Source organism: Odocoileus virginianus, chromosome X (assembly GCF_023699985.2).
Source record: "Odocoileus virginianus isolate 20LAN1187 ecotype Illinois chromosome X, Ovbor_1.2, whole genome shotgun sequence".
Taxonomy (NCBI): domain Eukaryota; kingdom Metazoa; phylum Chordata; class Mammalia; order Artiodactyla; family Cervidae; genus Odocoileus; species Odocoileus virginianus.
The window spans coordinates 7,168,241-7,189,772 of NC_069708.1; the positions used below are offsets into that span (position 1 = coordinate 7,168,241).

The following is a 21,532-nucleotide window of genomic DNA, read 5'->3' on the forward strand; positions in this document are numbered from 1 at the left end:
GTTATTCTCAGAATAAAATGCTGGAATTACAGGAATTCAAACATAAAGGAGCCACACTTTGAAGCTTACAGTTCAGTCAAGGAGATAAAACATATACTAGGCAGAGGATGGGATTCCCAGGTGGTGGTGCATTGGTAGAGAATCTATCTGCCAATGTAGGAGACTCAGGAGATGTGGGTTTGATCCCTGGGTCGGGAAGATCCCCTGGAGGAGGAAATGGCAGCCCACTCCAATATTCTTGCCTGGAGAATTTCATGGACAGAGGAGCCTGGTGGGCTACAGTCCATGGGGTCACAAAGAGTCAGACACAACTGAGCATGCACACTTGCATGAACACACTTAGGGAGATGATGTCCTCAGAGAGACAATGCTGCTTAGAACTCCTCATCTCTGGCATTTAGTAACTTACAAATGTGACTACGTGAGAAAGAGACCTGCTCTCTGGTGCACTCCCATCTCTGAGCTATCAGTGGAACAGAGGAAAAGAATCTCCTGCTGGAAACCTTTTTGTTTTGGTTTTTAACATATGTTGGCTCCTTATCTGAGAAGTTTTAAAGGTGACTTTCCTTAAGGTTAAGAAAGAATCCCCTTAGGGATCTTTAAGTCTCATGATTCAATAAATACCCGGTATAATTTAACTTAATTGAAATAATCTATCATAAGCTAATAAATATATAAATATACATCAGTATTACATATAAAATATAAAATTTTCATGTAAATCTATGTATGCATGAATATATAAGAATATAATTAGGTATATAAATGTGTACCTATATACATTTATTTATTTCACATATATATTTATTTACAAACTTTCAATAACTGAATCTCAAATGTTGTCTCCCTTTGGCATTGGTTTGGGGAAAGAACATCCACCTACTATCCTTTTTAGAATCAAAAGACTTGGGTTAGATCGTGACTCTACCATTTGCTATGTGTGCGGTGACCTTGAACAAGGTATTAAAAGCTATCATTCTTGATACCTTCATTCATTTAATGAGGACAATATAGTTGGTCCTCTATATCTGTGGCCAGAGGGCCAGCTCTACTCACTGTCCTTCACTATTTTATATAAGGGACTTGAGCAGCTGTAGACTTGGGTATTCACCGAGGAATAACTGTATCAGCTTTAGGTGATACTGTGGAAATCAAATCAACTCACACATGCATCAGAGTTCTTGGTCCAGTTCATATAAAATGTAACACCAATCTAAAATATTATTATTTATGAGATAGTTTAAGATTTGAACAAAATCTGACTTTGCCAAATAAATAAGTAAACATTTTAACAGCTCTAACATCTCAAATGTTTCATATATTCTGGAGTTTTCTGGGATGTGTTTCCAGTTATCAAAACTCCTAACTACTGAGAGGAAAACCTTGACATTTTGGGTGCTCTGCCAAATGCTAAGGAAAAAAAAATATATATATATATATATATATATATAACTCCCATTCAATTTATTGCTATGTGCCACAAAGTATGTTTGGCCTTGTGCCCAACACTGAGAGACACATGACCTGATACTCTCAAACTCTGTGCAATTTCCAAGTAATAGCAATCATCAAGAAAATCCCTCCATTTTACAGTCCAATAGGATGGTGGCTTTCCCTTTCAGTGGTCCCTACAACAGCTCAGACTCCACCAAATCTCTCAGGAGGAGTCAGTAAAGTGCCATTGTTTCAACAGGCCAACATGAGCCTATATATTCTTATGTCGTTCATATTACCTTATCTTTCTGCACAATTACACTTGATGTTCACATTTTCAGGATGACTGCATTGTATCAATTCACAGCACCGTTTTCTGTTTAATTATGGAGAGAGGTGCTTTCTTTTCATTCTTATTCTGTACATTTGAGACCCAATTTTATCTTCAAACATTCTCTTGTTTAGTACACATTTTTCTGATAACAAATGAAATCAGGCTGGTATATGACTCTCTGCCTTTCCTTCCCTCCACCAATTCTATTTACTTTTCTGCAAGCTAGCTGTGGCACAAGGCAACAATTCTAAGGTTCCTTTACTGAAGAGAAAAGTCTGATTGCAACGGCCAGGTTTACTGTTCTATCACTGCCCTGTAGACTTCATAGGGGACTCTCAGTGGGTTGACTCCTGCTACCCAGAGTCAGAATATTTACAGTTGGCAATAAACTAGACTATGCAATAGCTAGAAAGCATAAAAGTAGAATGCCCTGCATAAATAGTTTTGCTTTATCTTAATACTGAATAAAATACTATAAAGCATTTCATTCAGAAAGTTTTGATGTAGAACCTATTTTTTTTCCAAGGCCCTAGACTGGAATTTAAGAGAATCAACACTCTCTGAAGGAAAACTTCTTGGACAAGTATTAAAATTTCTGTGTATAGACAGAAGAACTATTCTCAATCTTCATGTACCCATTTTCTAGATGTAGAAAACTCTTACCCTTCTAGCAGGGCCCTGTAACTGTTGACACCTTGCAGACCCAGTGGAACTGTCAAAGAGGAAGTGAGTGGAATGTGATGGACTGAATGTTTGTGTCCTTCCAATTTTCACATGCTGAGGCCTTAATTCTCCATGAGATGGTATGTGGTGATGGGGCGTTTGGGAAGCAATTAACTTTAGATGAGGTCATGAGGGTGTGTCCTCACGATGGGATTGACATTCTGCTCTCTGCGAACTGGCCCTCGGAGAGTTAAGAAGGGATTCTCACTAGGAACTGAATCTGCAGGTACTTTCATCTTGGACTTCTCAGCCTTCAGAATTGTGAGAAATAAGTGTCTATTATTTCACTTACATGGTCTATAGTATTTTGTTATAGCAACCCAAGATGATCAAGACACTGTTATTTTTGTAGTGATTTGCCATTTGAGAAGGGCTTTTCTCGATGTCACGTCACTTAATCCTGAGAGCAATCTGGTACAGAAGGCATCAGAGCCCAATTTTATAGATGAAAAAGCAAAGTACCAGAGAGAGACTATGTAAGCTGCCAAGGATCTTTAATGGTGAGCGGGGGCAGGATTTAAACCACATTTGCCCATCTTAGATCCACTGCTTTCAGCACCACATTACTCTTAAAACGAAATTAAGGAGAGTCATTCTTAGGTGTTTATCTCACAAACATAAAAGGAATCATCATCACTGTCATAATCCTTGTCATCATTATCCCACAGCCAACTGCTAGCTGCCCAGGTCTGTCTGGGAGGCTTCCAAAGCTCAAGAGCTTTCTTTCCAAATCCCATATTCTCCACATGGAGCTAGGCTGGGTGGATCTGACATAATTACCACCATGTCCAGCAGCTATAGAAAAGTTTTCATGGGTTCTCTTTCCTTTCAATGTGTACAGGAGGAACAAGGGCACACATGGGTGGTCTGCCATTTTCAGGGGAAGGGGAGCTTGGACATTTGTTGGAGTGTCTGATGGAGATGTTCAATGCAACATGTGATCATGTTTCATAAAACTTTCATTCTAAGGCTTAAAAAAAATCCTATGGTGATCAGCTCCAAAGTGCTCCGCAATGATCCTTGTGTGTGTGTGCTAAGTTGCTTCAGTCGTGTCCAACTCTATGTGACCCCATGGACTGTCGTCCACTAAGGTCCTCTGTCCATGGGGATGCTCCAGGCAAGAATACTGGAGTGGGTTGCCATGCCCTCCTCTAGGGGATCTTTCCGACTCAGGGATCAAACCCATGTCTCTTTACATCTCCTGCATTGGCAGGCTGGTTCTTTTCTGCTAGTGCCCCATGGGAGGAAATCCCCCAATGATACTTACCTCCTGCTATTTATGATTTTTAAAGTCTCTCCTTCCTCCACTTCATTACATCAGGGCTGATCTGTGACAAATAATTTCTTAGAGAAGGAACAGTATGAATTCTGAGGCTAAGTTACAGGGACACTCAAGCAATCCCATGGAGAAGTTCATGGAGAAAAGAACCAGTGAGATAGCCGCTGCTGCTGCTGCTAAGTCACTTCAGTCGTGTCCGACTCTGTGCGACCCCATAGACGGCAGCCCACCAGGCTCCCCCGTCCCTGGGATTCTCCAGGCAAGAACACTGGAGTGGGTTGCCATTTCCTTCTCCAATGTGTGAAAATGAAAAGTGAAAGTGAAGTCGCTCAGTCGTGTCCGACTCTTAGCGACCCCATGGACTGCAGCCTACCAGGCTCCTCCATCCATGGGATTTTCCAGGCAGGAGTACTGGAGTGGGGTGCCATTGCCTTCTCCGAGCGAGACAGCACTACCTCACAAATGACATGAGTGAGCCTCCCTGGGAGTGATCCCTCCAGCCCCAGTCAAGCTTTCACACGCCTGTAGACCCAGGTGCCTACTGTCTGCAATCTCATGGGAAATCCCAAGACAGAATCACTCAATCAAGTCACTAGTGACTTCCTGACCTAGAGAATCTGTGAAAGATAATAAATGATTGTTGCTCTTTTAAGGCATTGAGTTTGGGGGTTATTTTGCAGCAACAGGTATACACAAACTCCCTTTCTTCATTCGAGTAGAGTAAGCCCAGCTCAGTCTTTTGCATATAAAAAAGTCACAACCCATTAATCCTGCTTACTTCATAAATGATCCCCTTAAGGAAGGTATAAAAGAATAGAGACTAGTGGCCAGTAATTTGTTATGTCAATTCAAATTATTAATGAGGATATTTGGTAAAGAAAGAAATTACAGATCTCAAGTAATCCCAACATTCTTCCAGTGCCTAAGGAGAGCTGAGATAATCGTAAAAAGGAGCAGTCCATGGAAGATAGCTAACCCTTGGCATAGCTTCATCTAAACTGTATAGTATCACCAGGGAGTAATATTCTTCCTTAGGCCCAGAGGTACCCAAATATAAAAGAAATTCAGGTTTTTCAGTTGCAATGCCCTATTAGGCCATAGGATGAAAATGCTAGTGTATGAAAATCTGGAATTCCTCCTGTGAGCACATCTCATTTAATTCTGGGCTTCCCTGGTAACTCAGATGGTAAAGAATCTGCCTACAATGCAGGAGACCCAGGTTTGATCCCTGAATTGGGAAGATCATCTGGAGAAGGGAATGGCTATGCACTCCAGTATTCTCACATGGAGAATTTCATGGACAGAGGAGCCTACTCATTTATAGTTACGTTCATTATATTTAGCTTTTAGAGTAGATGAATGGAACACTTGCTAATCTAAATCTTTTTCCTTAGAAAGAAACATAATGAAAAAATAAGCAATTAGTAGAAAATGGTACTTAACATTCATAATTGTAGCTATGTCACTTTAAATAGAGTATATTTATTTTACTGATTACACACTCACATGAAAGACTAATGATTAAATATAGTCATGGCAATTAATTTGATTTTAAAGTCTACTCAAATATATTTTTATATTAATTCTCTTATAAAATTTAAAAATGAGATTCATTAAAATAGAACTATTTCATGATAGATGTTCAGTATTAGTTTCACACAATAAAGAAAAAAAACACATACACTTGTTTTTTACAGGTAAAAATTGTAGTGTCTGAATTGCAATTACTGAAATGGAGCTCTGAAACTCATTAAGATGTTAAAGATCATTTCCATTATTTAATATATATTTCCAGGTACCCTATTAACTGGATACAAAAGACAATTAAAGAAATCATGAAATTTATATATGAAGAAACACATGGCAAAATAAGCCTCACTCTGATAGGTAATTTTATGTGTCAACTTGGCTAGAGGATGATGCCCAGTTGTTTGTTTACACATCAGCCTAGGGGTTTTTATAAAGGTACATTTTAGATATGATTAACATTTAGATCTGTAGACTTTGAGTAATACAGATCAGCCTCCGTAATCATGGAGGGCCTCATCCAATCAGCTGAAATCCTTAGAAAAGACTACAGTGCCTAGAAAAGCAAAAAAGCTTTGGCCTACAAATGGCCTTTGGGCTTAAGACTGTAGTATCAACTCTTCTCTGACTATCCATCTGGCTAGAGTGCCCTGAAGATTTCAGACACCCCAGTTCTCACAGTGGCATGAGCCAATTCCTTCAAATCTCTCACTTTTTTATCTTAATGTGTGAGTATTTAAATAAAAATAAATATATAAAAATCAATATGTATGCATCTCTCTAGAGATATGTGTGTGTATATGTATATATATATATGTAAAGAGAGAGGGAGTGAGTGAGTTTTCTGAAGAAGGCTGATTAATAAACTCACTACTCCTAGCAAACAACAACATTGGAAGAAATGATTAATAATAACAATATAGAATATGTATCAAAATTCTTATTTTGTAGTAGGATTGAGAAAGTGCTATTGTGTTTACTCCTTGGTATAACATCAAGGTCCACTGTACCAAAACTTATACTATTAGACTGCAGAAGATACAGAAAACAAAATATAGTGCAAAGTTTAGACACTCATTCATCAGTGTGTGTCTAAATGCACCTATAACATATTGCAAGTTGCCACTGGTGGGGGGTCTGGGGGGCGGGGCTAACTCTTCTTACATCCCTTACATGCAAACCAAGTTTCAGGCTCTTCCTTAGGTCCGCTTTGCTTTTCACTCAGCACCGTATCTCTATGTAAGCTTATCCACTCCAAGTAACTTCCATATCTGTCTAGAAACAACTTCACTCCTGAAGCTCCCTTTGTTTTTCAACAATTTCTCATTCCGGTCATCGGCTATATCTTAAGCATATTATTTTATCACCCATAATCAACTCCTTTTCCTGAGTTCTCTCTGGTTATGATATTACCATTTTTCAAAGCACCAAATCTCAAAATCTTTTAAGGCAAGCACTCTCTTAGATCTTCAATTCCACACATCCAATCCATGTCCTAATTCTGTTAATGCTAGGTCGACTGGATATCTTAATTCAGTTCTTTCTTTTCACTCCACTGCCCCTGTTCTAGCTCAGGCTTTCCGTGGCTCCTAACTGCTCTCACGGACTTTGTCTACTGCCTTATCCTCCACAACCTATGTGCTCACACACATACACACATACTCCTATAAATTCATTCATCATACCATAGCTAACCAAGTAAGTCTAATTATGTATTCTCCTATCATTCTTTCCTGAAATATTCTTCCCTCTCCAGCTTCTTCCTACTTTTCAAAATCTTAATCAAATGTAGAATTTTTAGACAAAATTTAACTTCCAGGGAGCATTCCAAGACCCTCTCTTGTTCAGATCCAATCACCCTTTCTCTTGTGTGATCTCTCTGCATCTTGTAATATTTCTCTACTGAAGTCCTTACCCTAGATTGCCTTGCCCAGATACACTTGTCCAAATACCCATATTAGATTGTGAGCTCTTTTAAGACAAAGGCTGAATCATTCCTCCCTGTATCCCCTCCATCATCTCTGATGTTAACACAGAGTAAGCATTCAAATATTTACTGAACTGAATTCCTTGGTTGCCAGTGGCATCCTGGTGGGTGTGAATTTTGAGAGCTGTTTGTAATAGTTATAACAGTTGACAGCAAATGCTGGATGTCAAAAGAAGGAAATTGATATGCTTGAATCCACTTCTTCTAAAATAAGCAACTCTCTATTAGACAATACCTGAGAGGAAGATATTGGCTGGCATTTCATTAGCAGTAGAGATTTCATAAAAATGTGGAGAATAACAAAGTCTTTTTATTTCACCACGAAGGATTTCTTACATTTGACTGCAGCAATGAATGATGGGTTGACAAAACTGCTATAAAATTGTCACTTAATTCAAAAATCCTGTGAGTGTATTTTTATTCTTGTACAGTAGAGCATTCTCCTCTCTATAGCCCTATACACCAGCTCTTTAAGTAATGTGATACAAATTCATTCTCTTAAAATTTATACAAAGTCAATCTGGACCACTTTGCAAAAGTCTTAGCTGGAAAAACAATTTAAAAGAAACAATTCTCACTTAAGACTTGGTATTTTGTTTTGAAGTTCCTAGGGCTTCCCTGATAGCTCAGTTTGTAAAGAATCCACCTGCAATGCAGGAGACCCCAGTTTGATTCCTGGGTCAGGAAGATGTCCAAGAGAAGGGATAGGCTTCCCACTCCAGGATCCTTGTGCTTCTCTTGTGGCTCAGCTGGTAAAGAATCCATCAGTCCACAATGTGGGAACCCTCGGTTTGATCCCTGGGTTGGGAAGATCCCCTGGAGAAGCGAAAGACTACTCATTCCATATTCTGGCCTGGAGAATTCCATGGGGTTGCAAAGAGTGGGGCAGGTCTGAGCAACTTTCACTTTCACTTATGATTTCCCCTACATATTCTCCCAGGTCCAGTTTTTCTGCATCAAATTCATCTCATCTTGATCATATCTACCATTTAATGAGCATCTAGTATATGCCAGGTCTTCACTTGAGAAACATCACATAATTTTATCTTTATAATCACCCTACTAGCTTAAGTATTATTATTAACCCCACATGACAGATGTCAGAACCATGGCTTAGAGAAGTGAATCTACTTGGTCAACATTGAACAACTAGTACTGTGTACACTTCCAAGATGTGTAAGTGACAATCCTATAATTAGACATGTAAATGCATAGAAGAGAACAATATAAATGGGAGAAGTAAAACACTATATACAGATTATAGAAAACTGAGGTTACTCCTAATATTTTAAGCTCTCAAGTAAATATTTCTTTGTATTTTTTGACTAGCAAGCCTTTACTATTTGATGTGCCTTAGGTTTCAGAATTATATAGGCATCGGTTTAAATCCTAGTCCCTCATATTACATCTTACTAGGACCGTAGGCATGTTTCTTAAGCTCTCTGAGCTTCAGTTTTCTGTCTCTATAATAAAACCCACCTCCTAAGGTTAGAGTAAATATTGAAATAGCTTACATAAATTACCTTGCTTTTTGTATTATCACTCACATAAAGGTTTTCTCAAATATTTGTTTAATTCTATTTATATATATTATTCCATCTTTTCCAAAGCAACTTTCTTCTTTTGATCTTCTAAAACTCTCCAGTTTCATCCATCTCATTAGAACTGATTCAAATGAATTCTTTTTAATGGCTGAGTAATATTCCATGGTGTATATGTACCACAGCTTCCTCATCCATTCGTCTGCTGATGGGCATCTAGGTTGCTTCCATGTCCTGGCTATTATAAACAGTGCTGCGATGAACATTGGGGTGCACGTGTCTCTTTCAGATCTGGTTTCCTTGGTGTGTATGAGATGGATGAAACTGGAGCCCATTATACAGAGCGAAGTAAGCCAGAAAGATAAAGACCATTACAGTATACTAACACATATATATGGAATTTAGAAAGATGGTAACGATAACCCTATATGCAAAACAGAAAAAGAGACTCAGATGTATAGAACAGACTTGTGGACTCTGGGAGAAGGCGAGCGTGGAATGTTTCAAGAGAACAGCATTGAAACATGTATATTATCTAGGGTGAAACAGATCACCAGCCCAGGTTGGGTGCATGAGACAAGTGCTCGGGCCTGGTGCACTGGGAAGACCCAGAGGGATGGGGTGGAGAGGGAGGTGGGAGGGGGGACCGGGATGGGGAATACATGTAAATCCATAGCTAATTCATTTCAATGTATGACAAAAACCACTGCAATGATGTAAAGTAATTAGCCTCCAACTAATAAAAATAAATGGAAAAAAAAATAAAACTCTTTCTACATTTTCTAAACAGAAAGGTAGTAAAAACATCAGACAGTTACTAAAGAAAGTGAAGTGGCTCAGTGTCTGACTCTGCACCCCCACGGACTGTAGCCTGCAGGCTCCTCCACCCATGGGATTCTCCAGGCAAGAATACTGGAGTGGGTTGCTATTTCCTTCTCCAGGTGATCTTGACACAGAGATGGAACCTGGGTCTCTGTGTTGCAGGCAGACTCTTTACTGTCTGAGCAAGAGCTTATTAAATACTTTAAATGTTTTCCCTTAAGCATTCAAACAACTGGATCAGATTATAATTAAAACAAGAGATAGCATTCACTGAGCTCTTACTATGTTTAGGATATAAGTGCTCTTCATATCAATAACCTCAGATCAGATGACACCACACTTATGGCAGAAAGTGAAGAACTAAAAAGCCTCCTGATGAAAGTGGGAGAGGAGAGTGAAAAAGTTGGCCTAAAGCTCAACATTCAGAAAACTAAGATCATGGCATCTGGTCCCATCACTTCATGGGAAATAGATGGGGAAACAGTGGCTGACTTTATTTTGGGGGACTCCAAAATCACTGCAGATGGTGATTGCAGCCATGAAATTAAAAGATGCTTACTCCTTGGAAGGAAAGTTATGATAGCAACCTAGATAGCACATTAAAAAGCAGAGACATAACTTTGCCAACAAAGGTCCGTCTAGTCAAGGCTATGGTTTTTCCAGTGGTCATGTATGGATGTGAGAGTTGGACTGTGAAGAAAGCTGAGTGCCGAAAAATTGATGCCTTTGAACTGTGGTGTTGGAGAAGACTCTTGAGAGTCCCTTGGACTGCAAGGAGATCCAACCAGTCCATCCTAAAGAAGATCAGTCCTGGGTGTTCATTGGAAGGACTGATGCTGAAGCTGAAAGTCCAATACTTTGGCCACCTCATGTGAAGAGTTGACTCATTGGAAAAGACCCTGATGCTGGGAGGGATTGGGGGCAGGAGGAGAAGGGGATGAGGATGAGGTGGCTGGATGGCATTACCGACTCAGTGCACATGAGTTTGAGTAAACTCCGGGAGTTGGTGATGGACAGGGAGGCCTTGGCGTGCTGTGATTCATGGGGTCACAAAGAGTTGGACACGACTGAGTGACTGAACTGAACTGAACTGCTCTTCATGTAATACCTCATTTAATTCTCCTAACCTTGAAGTAGACAGAAGTAATCTTATTTTATAGAGGAGAAAACAGATCAGATAGTTTACTGAGATTAGTTGTTTGTTCAGGGTCACAAAGGTAGTAAGTCACCAGTCCAGGCAGCTTGCCCTTAATACCTGGATGTGCTATTGCCATAGATCACAGGTCCCTAACCTCCAGAACCTAATGTCTGATGATCTGAGGTGGAGCTGAGATAATAATAATAGAAATAGAGAGTACAATAAATGTAATGCACTTGAATCATCCTGAAACCATCCCACCCAGCAATGTCCGTGGAAAAACTGTCTTCCACGAAACTGGTCCCTGGTACCACATAGGTTGGGGACCGCTGCCATAGATCTTTAAAATGGCAATGGTGGGGGTTATGGAGGGAGAAGTATAAAAGCAAAGTTCTCAAATACAAATGTCAGATAAACCATGTTCATCAATATTATTTGAAGAATAAACAGAACAGTAAAAGAGCAGTTCTTTTTTTCCGTATCTTCCTCATTGTTATGAGAGGTACTATGGTACTAAGATTTGCAGTAGTAACAGATATCAACACGAGTTTTGCATAATTCAGAAACCTCCAAGGGAGCAATTTTAGATCCTTCTTATCTGTTTTTGGTCTCCTGATCTAGCGCTTCTAGATCTAGCAGAAGAAAATGACCAGGAATGGTTGACACATTCAGCAGCCAAAGGAGTCATGGAAAATGAGCAGTTTGAACATCAGACAGAGTGAGGGGAATTTTTCACCTGAATGCTCTTAGAATGAAATTTACGCTTTCACCTTGATTATTACAACATGATTTCCATCAATATAATCACCTGAAAACAACAGATACCATGGAAACAGTTTTATAGAGTGAAACATGGCCAGTATTATGCAGACCCAATTACTTGAGATTTTTGCATGGGTATTACCAGGAGAGAAGAATTGCTTTTTACTGGACTTTTCTCCTGACAGAATGTAATAACTATGTATAGATTTCCCCAACTGTTCAAAGTTATGAACTTGGATTTACCAAGGAGGGTCGCATGTTTCAATATAGTATTATATACTTATTGAATATTTTTCTTTACTTAGCTGATTCCTTTTTAAGTATTTCTAGAAGCTTCAGGGCAATAAAAAGGGAATAGTGAAATATTCAAATAAGAAAATACACTTTTATGAGCAAGTATTTTATTTCTACGCGTTCCCTGAAAACCAAATCTATACCAAGAAAAATTCTATTTTGAACACGATTGAAACTTTATGAGTATTGAATTTCCATCCCATTTTATTGATTTCAAATGGAGAGATAAACTGAAGTATAGCAGGGCTGCAAATGACATTGTTTAGATAAACATATCTTGTCAGAATTATCCTGGTACAGCAATAGAGGCTCCAGGCATATTTAGAACTAAGATTCTGGTTTAGGCTCTTAATAAGCAATACGGCAAGTCTCAACAGGCACTTGCTTTTAAGAAAATGCTTTATTGGACCATTTGGGTTGGAATCTTTCCACTATGTTGAAAATATTCATAAAGGTATTCATTTCTAAAAGACAAAAGCTTAGAAAAGCAGAACTATTCAAATCACTAGATATTAGCAGAGATACACAAACCTGCCCTCCAGTCACTCAGTGTTAATCTACATCATGAAAAAGCATCAATACAAGATCTAAAAAAGATTGCAAGGGATAATGGAAACTGTTTAGACAAAGTTGAATGGATACTGTAAAATAGATTAGTGTTATTTTCCTTTTAGGGAGAAAAATGAAGTTCTTTTTCATTAGGAAAATAACAAATGACTTTCTGTATAGTGTTTTCAGATTTTCATAAACATCTTAGCCAAGTTTCCATATTTCTCAGGCAAGAAACAGAGTACTTAACTTTGTAGTGGGGATCTCAGTCTCATAACTCATTCACTAAGATTCACTCTTTTGGGCCTGTGTGTCTCAGCCTGGTGAGGGAAGCCTCGTGGTTTCACTATAAGGGAGGAACACTCTATCAGTTGGACAGCTATCTATGTTGGTCATTACAGGGCAATTTTGCTTTTGTATGGCTGGTTATAGAAATGACATCCTATACATTACACATAATTATAGACTTAAGTGCATTCTTCCTATCCAAACTAGCTGTGAAAGAGACTGACTAGTTTCTTACCAAATTAATTGCTCTTTTTCCTGGACTCAACATTGGATAATATTTTCCAGTTTCCCTTGCAGTTAGATGTGGCCATGTGACAAGTTCCAGCCAACAGATTATGAAGAAAGTCATGTGTATGACTTCCAGGCATGGCTCATAGCAAATTCCAATGGTCAATAATGGTTCCTCACCTGCCCGATCAAACGCATAACACTTTGATGTTCTATGTTAGAAGGGGCTTGGGTCCCTGAATAACTTTATTATGGGCTGCTTACTGTGGAATATACCAGAATAAAAAGTCAACTTCTACTGTTCTAAACTACTAAGATTTACTTTACTTGCTGTAGTGGCTGCTGCTGGTTAATCCCTAAGTCATGTCCGACTCTTTGCAACCCCATGGACGGTAGCCCACCAGGCTCCTCTATCCACAGGATTTCCCAGGCAAGAATACTGGAGTGAGTTGTCATTTCCTTCTCCAGGTGATCTTTCTGACCCAGGGATAGAACCACCATCACCTGCTTGGCAGGCGGATTCTTTACTGCTGAGCCACCTGGGGAGCCTGTTGTAGTGGCTACTGACGCCTAATAATACATCAGCATATATCCAAATACATTGCTTGATCAACAATAAAGAGTTAAAATTTCAAAATCAAGAAGAGTCTATTTTAATTAATTAATATTCACTACAACTCAAAGAGGAAGTGTCTTCAGGAAGTGAATCTAAACATCCATAATTGCATATTGAAATAGCCTTTAGTCCTAGTCCTAGTGATTAAGGTCATTAACCAAAACAAGATGAGAAGTGGTAAACATTTTAAAAAGAACACACTTCTAGGCCAGAAAGAGACATTTGCAAATTCCAAGATCTGCTCCTTGCTTGTTTGGTTAGCGTGAACAATTTGATTAATCATTCTCTGAAACCGTTTCCTCATCTATAAAATGGGGATTATGAAATTTAGCCAACAGGATTTTGTAAAGATGTTATACATACACAGACACACCTCATATACTGCCTGATACCTGGGAGGTATTCAACAAAATAATAGCTATTAACACTATTTACCTAATAAATGCAAGCGTGAGTAATATTTTCTGAATATTAAATGTTTCTTTCAAAATATTAACCAGAACTTTTGATTCTCGTTACTCTTTCCCCTCCCCCAATATACAGGCTGCCAGACACCCTGCTTTCTACTTCCTTAGGGAAGTGTTGACACAACAGAATGTATATTATGAAGACATAGACTCTTGGTTTTTAAGTTTCAAAAGCCTAGGCCTGGTGTAAGACAAAAGCTTTGGAAGGAAAAAAGAATGATTAAACAAAGGTTTTTCCCTCCTCCTGAACTAGAAAACACTCCTCCGGATGTGGGGAGGGACATAAGGGGACATTGCAGAGGAAGAAAATTTAGTATCAGTATGTATTCCTGGAGGGAAGACAGGGGGAAGGAAGGGTGGAAACCAGGGAGATCCAAGAGACTTTACTAGCTGTGGTGACCTCGGCCTTTTTTCTAAGAAGAGCCTTTGAGAAAAATATGATGGAGAACAGTTTCCGTTACTCTATCTCCTCTCTAGCCCTCTTTCTGACCCCATGCACAGTCAGTCTGAAGCATCCTGTGTAAAGAGAGTATGTGCAATGTCTAGTCGTAGACCTTAAAGAAACTCTCAAAGTTCCCACTGCCTCCCCCGCAATGTGGCATGAGAATGGTACAAAGATCTCTGATATTACACAATGAGGGCAACCGAGCGACGTCCAGATCTGAAAGTGCCACTGCAGACAGGAAAGAAAATAATGGTCCTGGAAGAAACCGCCTGCTTGAACCAACAACCAAGGACATGGGGAGAGAATGGCATCTCCATGGATGCCAGCCCAGATACATGACAACTGAGGAGGAGGGGGTGTTATGCCACACCCATGCTTGCCACTCCATGCTTTGCAACGACATAAATCTGGACTGACAAATTTTATCTTTTATCTATTTCCTGGAATTACATTTGGTTATTGAAAGATAACATTATGGACTGAAAAACCTTAGTTACGATAGTCGCAATATTTTTATAAACGTAACGGAGGTGTATGAACTTAAGTCATCATGGAAGATTTTCACACATCTTTCCCTAAGTTTCACATGCCTGTTTAAAGAAAGACTTACTTCGATCAGTAATGACGGTCCTGGCCTCTTGATTGCTGGTCTTGTTTTTCAAATTCTGGGCAGCAGTAATGAGTTCTTCCAACTGGGGGCGCCTCTGGTCCAAGTCCTGCAGTGTTGCCTGAAGGAACAAATGGAACAATACTGAGTTCCTCCAGCACTGCTCATTCCTTTTATGGGTAATTTTCAAAAACCAACCAAGGCACTTTTAGAAATAAAACAAGATGTTATTAGATATAAATCTCTAATGTGTTAGGCTTTACAGAAAGCAATTTAACAAGATATGTGTTTCATTTTTTGATACCAAAAATATTTCAAGTGAAAATCTTGATTATGGGTTTGCTTCACTAGTTAAGAGCTTAGATGGAGTCATTTCAGTGTTCCTGGGTTTACGTACACCAATATGAGTGCCACGAGTAACCAATGTAATTCTGAATTATAAAAATGTATTTAAGACACTGATGGCTATTTATACTAGTAATCTCATGTTGTGCAGTGTCAAAATTGAGGTGTATATTTTAGAAACAGAAAAGACAGAGAAGTGTTTTAAGAGAGAGAACTTATTTAACTTCTTTGTGCTTAAAATTTCTCACCTATAAAATGAGAAGATGATGTAGATGAGCTAAATTAATCTTTTCCCAAAATTGACTCTAGTAAGATTCAACTGATTCTTTTGCCTCACTTTAGAGTGAATGAATTAGATGGGATGAGGAGGGCTACAAATCAACATTTTAAACAAATTTTCTAATGCTCATGATCAGGCAAGCTTAGAAAGCATCAGACTAGAAGTTAGTATTTGTATTTTGTATTAAAACTGACTTTAATACTGCTTTTAAAAAAGTACCAAAGAGAATGAAGCCATATATATATGGGCTTCTCCCGTGGCCCAGCTGGTAAAGAATCCACCTGCAATGCAGGAGACCTAGGTTCAATCCCTGGGTTGGGAAGATTCCATGGAGAAGGGAAAGGCTACCCATTCCAGTATTCTGGCCTGGAGAATTCCATGGACTGTATAGTTCATAGGGTCTCAAAGAGTCAGAAACAGCTGAGTGACTTTCATCTATATATATATATGAAAGATAACATTCCAACTGAGTTCCTCCATATATATCAGTATATATATATCAGTTCCTCCATATATATCAGTTTCTCATATATATCAGAACTCAGTATAGAGGAATATATAAGTATATATATCTTTCATATATATATATGCAATGACACCCCACTCCTGTACTCTTGCCTGGAAAATCCCATGGATGGAGGAGCCTGGTAGACTGCAGTCCACGGGGTCACTAAGAGTTGGACACAACTGAGCGACTTCACTTTCACTTTTCACCTTCATGCATTGAAGAAGGAAATGGCAACCCACTCCAGTGTTCTTGCCTGGAGAATCCTAGGAACGGCAGAGCCTGGTGGGCTGCCGTCTATGGGGGTCACACAGAGTCGGACACGACTAAAGCGACTTAGCAGTATATATATATGTTGGGCTGCACCCCGCAGACCCACAAAGCCTGCACTTGCTCAACTTCATGACTGAAAAAAAAGAGCCCAGAGTCAGCGACAGAGACATCAGTGGTCTAATGAATGGGGGAGCTTACACGTCTGAAGCAAGGTTCTGGGGTGACACCCCACCATGTACAGCAGAGGGTGGGTAGCAAGTGGGGGTAATCTTCATTGGGGAAGGGGAGGAGGGATGGCTAGTTACAGGAGAAATGATATCAGATGGGATCATTAGTTATCAGGGAAACCAGTAGAGGGTACGCACCTCACTGCCTCTTTGATAAACATGATCACCAGTCAGGGTCTGTGCCAGGTACTGCACATAGGAAGTCAGTCATGTGCAGAGGGTAGAAGTGAAGCAGGCACTGGTCAATCAGAGACGTATAGAGAGCAAGAAGACAGCCATCTTGAGTAGCCTGACCATACAATATATACTTTATAGGTAGCAATGTTCTCCTTCCCTCAAGTGTCCATTTATTGCCTCTGTCATCTATTCTCTCTATACGAAGGGCCAAAACCCCAGTGATATTTTCAAAGAAGTTTGGGAAAAAGTAAGGTATCTCCTTTGTCCTTGTACTAAAACTGAATACATTTTATTGGTTTGCATTACTTTAAAATTGCTATGTGACAGATGTTTTACACACGTTCCCTCATTTTTATTCTCCTAATAACCACACTAAAAAACTAAGCCAGAAGTCTTCATGGTTTTAAATCTTATGCTCTTTCTACTACCACATGAGGCCAATGAAAGTCAAGAGGTGAAATGTGGTAGATGGTAAAGTTCATGGACATTAGTTATCTACTATGCCCTTTGGTGCTGATTTTCTAAAGACTTTTGTATTTAGAAAGGCCAAGTTTTGATCATTCTATAGTGTTTCTCTTGTGAAGAGGTAGGAAATAGGCCTGTGATTTGAGCTCAATTGCTTTTAGTGCTATCAAAATAATGGGAAGAACTTACACAAACATTGCCCATCTATTTTGAGCATTTTTCCCCTCTCTGTATTGAAAAATTGAAGGGGTTAACTTTTAACAAATTTTCCACATTTGTAAGCTGCGATTACTCAGAAGAAAAATCCAATTTTCAGGTTTCTAACTTTTATGGTTTCTTTACACAAAAGTGTGTTTGAAATATGGAACAAATTGCCAAAGACAGCTATTGAAGTAAGTGGCATAAGTCAGTTGGAGAGTCCTGAACAAATTCTAAAGTAGGAACCATATAGTCACAGACAGATTTTACGAAAGATGTTTTCCAGGGTTAGACTGTTACACTCTGGTCATCTGTGACACAGCAAGCCAAAAAGTTACTTTGGAATTTCTAACTCTTAAATGTATAATACATTCAATAATAGATTTTTGAAAAATAGACTTACCCAGAAACCATAAATTCAAATCTTCCCCTCTAAATGCACAGAGCTAGCAAACTACATACATTCATTTATTTACTGACTCATTCTTTCATTTTATAAATATCAAATGCTAGGCACTGTTTCAGGTCTTATGGACATAGTAGTAAATGAATACATTAGGCATACTTTATGCAATTTAAGTAAAAAAATTGTGTTTTTTGACACTTGGAAATTTTTATATAGCAAAGATGATCTTTATTGTCATTTCCCTTTGATTTCATATTAACCCAGCCTCAAACAATCAGGCCATTCTTTGTGTTTAAATTCTGGATACATAACCCCAAGGATGGCTATGATTTTTCCTTTCTTTTAGGATTACAAAGTTCGTTTAAGAAGTCTGTTGTAGAAGTAACTTGATCAACTCTAATCTGAACCTTACCAGGCTCTAAATTAAACCTGACCACAATGAACAGCTTTTACTGATGAAATTAGCAAGCATGTCAATTTAGACTTAAAACAAGCCATTTTCCTCTCTAATGAACAAAATAGGTCTCAGGGTATTGTGAAACCTGTTCTCTAGTTGGGTGATTCTCTAATTCTGCTGACAGACACATACTTTGTAAGCACCTGAGAAGATTATTAATGACATCCTTTGAAGAAGCCTCCTTAAAAATCCAAGGAGATTCATGACTGCAATAAAACTATGCCTTTCTAAAATATTTCAAAACAGAATTATAGCTCTATCCCACTTTCTGGTCAACATAGACAAACATCAATTTCAAAAAAGAAACTGTACAATAATAATAATGTGTGAATATATATTATATATATGGGATTTATGAAATGCTAATAGGAAAGATTGAAGGCAGGAGGAGAAGAGGATGACAGAGGATTAGATGGTTGGATGGCATCACTGACACAATGGACATGAGTTTGAGTAAGCTCTGGGAGTTGGTGATAGACAGGGAAGCCTGGTGTGCTGCAGTCCATGGGGTCGCAAAGAGTCGGACACGACTGAGTGACTGAACTGAACTGAATATACTAATTAAACAGTGGTTTCACAGTAGAGCAGAATAGGAATTTTTTTAAAATTTTCTTTCCAAAAATAAAGGGAAGGATTTGAAAAAGACATTCATTTAATGTTGCTTTTTGTTAAGATAGTATACAAACAGTGACTGAAAGATCTTCATGCTAAAAAACAGGACACATGCATGCAATGGGAGGAACAACTATTTCTTCTTTTCATTTGGTTTTCTTTTGAGTGTACTCTATTTGCTATCACAATTTCTTTGACTTGACAACTTAGTTTCATAATCCTATAAATTCTCAAATACAATGACCTTCATCTGAGCTACCCACAGATGAGAACACTTTGGATATAATCATTACTCATACTACCCACTTCCAAAATATCCATCTACAAATTCCTTTTCCTGCCCCCAATCTGGTAGCAGATGGTATTCTCTTTCTCCTCTAATATTCATCCTCATTTGACCTCCAGTTGTATTCCATTGTTTAAATTCTTTATTCTGGGTTTAGTGGTCTATATTTGTCATACTAAACCAGTAGAAAGCTAATTATGCTTATTTTTCTAATATGAACACAGATACTTATAACTTAAGTGAATAAAACTAAAACTATTACATGCTTAACAGTACCTAAGCATGATAATTGAGCACATCTACACGGATCTATCATTCTGGAATAAACAAGCACAAAGGAAGACGGGAATCAATGCTATTTCTAAGGAGTCATAAGCCAGCTACTGGGCTTTGCTAAAAACAGCTTACCCCTTGGAGGTGAGAATTCAACATGGATTCCACTAGCTGAGCAAAGATGGAGAAAAAAAAAAAAAAAGACCTTCAAATACAAAGTGAATCAGAAGTCGTTAATCCTACTAAGTCTCCCCAGGGTTGAAAGAAGTGGTTATAAACAGCAATCCTATAAAAAGCAGCTAAACAATGGAGCCATGCATACCAAAAGTAGGTCATTTTAGACTCTTAGAAAGAATTACACTTTGTAATGGCATTTGTTAAAATGAAATTCCACCTAAATAATACTCCAATAGAAAACTCTAGATGTGTAGTTGAATATTTAGTATTTATATGTCTAAGCAAAGACCTTAACCAGAAACTTGTTATATTTTTAGTATTTTTCTACAAAAACCAACAATCTTCACATAGTTAAACTTAGAATAAAGGCCTATGGTGATTTTCAGTTGTTGCCATTTTCAGGAAATAAGCATGAATCCAACTTACATATTATGTAAAAATGGAGACCTTAGACTCTTATTTACAACTTTAAAAAATTAACATTAAAGATTGACAAGGTGAGAGAGTTTATAGAATTACTTTATGCATGCAAGAAAATCAGCATTTAAATCAGGTGGGTCTTAAATTGTAGTCTTTCTAGTAATGGAAAGAGATTTACCTGTGAGAATGCTAATCATCTGTCTAGCTTTCAACTGCCTCACTGAGCACCTTAATTCTGGCTTCTATTCTTGCATTTGACTGCCTCTGCAAATAGATGGGCCAAATTCAAAGTTGTCTTTATTGTCCTCCATTTCCTCTCTTCTCATGTGCATTGTAAACTCACTTGCATATTTTCCTGCTGGGCAGAACTTCCCTACTCTGAATGCTCTACCAGCATCTCAGGTGGTAACTTCTTCATAAGCACCTTCTAACTGTAGTTAGCCTTTTGTCCTTCATTCACTCAAGAAGTACCTTTTAAAAAGCATTTTACTTTTATATAGGCTTCCTGCGTGTGGCTCAGCTGGTAGAGAATTCACCTGCAACGTGGGAAATCTGGGTTCGATCCCTGGGTTAGGAAGATCCCCTGGAGAAGGGAAAGGCTACCCACTCCAGTATTCTGGCCTGGAGAATTCCATGGACTGTATAGTCCATGGGGTCACAAAGAGTCAGACATGACTGCTTGACTTTCACTTTCACTTCACTTTACTTTTATATAATCTGAAACTTATGGAAAATTCATAAGAATGGTCAAAGAATTCACGTGTACCCTTCACCTAGATTCACTGTTAATATTTGCCACATTTTATCATTTATCATTCTAACATTACATATATATATATATAGTATCTGTGGATATAATATTATATTTGTTTTCAGAACCGTTTGAGAATAATCTGTAGATAGCATGTCTTTTTGATACTTCAGTGTTCATTTTTTTTAAAAAAAAAGTGCATTCTCTGACATTATCTCAGCTTAATTTCTAATTCAGGAAATGTAATGTGGCTTTAGTACTATAATCTAATCTATATTCTTTATTCATAATATAAAGATTACGCCTTTAATTGCCTTTCATTTACTGGTCCAGCCTCATGTATCTCTTTAGTCACCTTTAATCTGAAATAATTCATTGCCTTTCTTTGAATTTCTTATCATTAACCGTTTCAAAGAACATGGACCAGGCATTTTGTAGAATGTACCCCAATTTGGGTTTCAGTGAATATTTTTAAGTATTTACGTTATGCCAGTCATTGAGCTAGTCATAAGGATATAGCAGTGAAGGATGAAAAATTATTATTCTCAAGTGAAAAATGAACTAGTAGTGAGGACAGGCAGTAAATGAGCAATTATAATAAACTGAGGGAGTATTATGAAAGGAAAGGCACAAGGAGTT

General features: G+C 38.3%; 1 protein-coding gene across 7 annotated transcripts in view; it reads right to left on the reverse strand.

Annotated features, from left to right (window-relative positions):
• Window positions 1-21,532, reverse strand: part of DMD (dystrophin) — a 2,261,655-nt gene that overhangs the window by 619,937 nt on the left and 1,620,186 nt on the right. For all 7 annotated transcript variants that reach the window (XM_070462101.1, XM_070462106.1, XM_070462102.1 and 4 more), the window contains one exon: window positions 15,045-15,162. In XM_070462101.1, coding sequence (XP_070318202.1) covers window positions 15,045-15,162 — 118 coding nt within the window. The remainder of the gene's footprint in view (window positions 1-15,044; window positions 15,163-21,532) is intronic.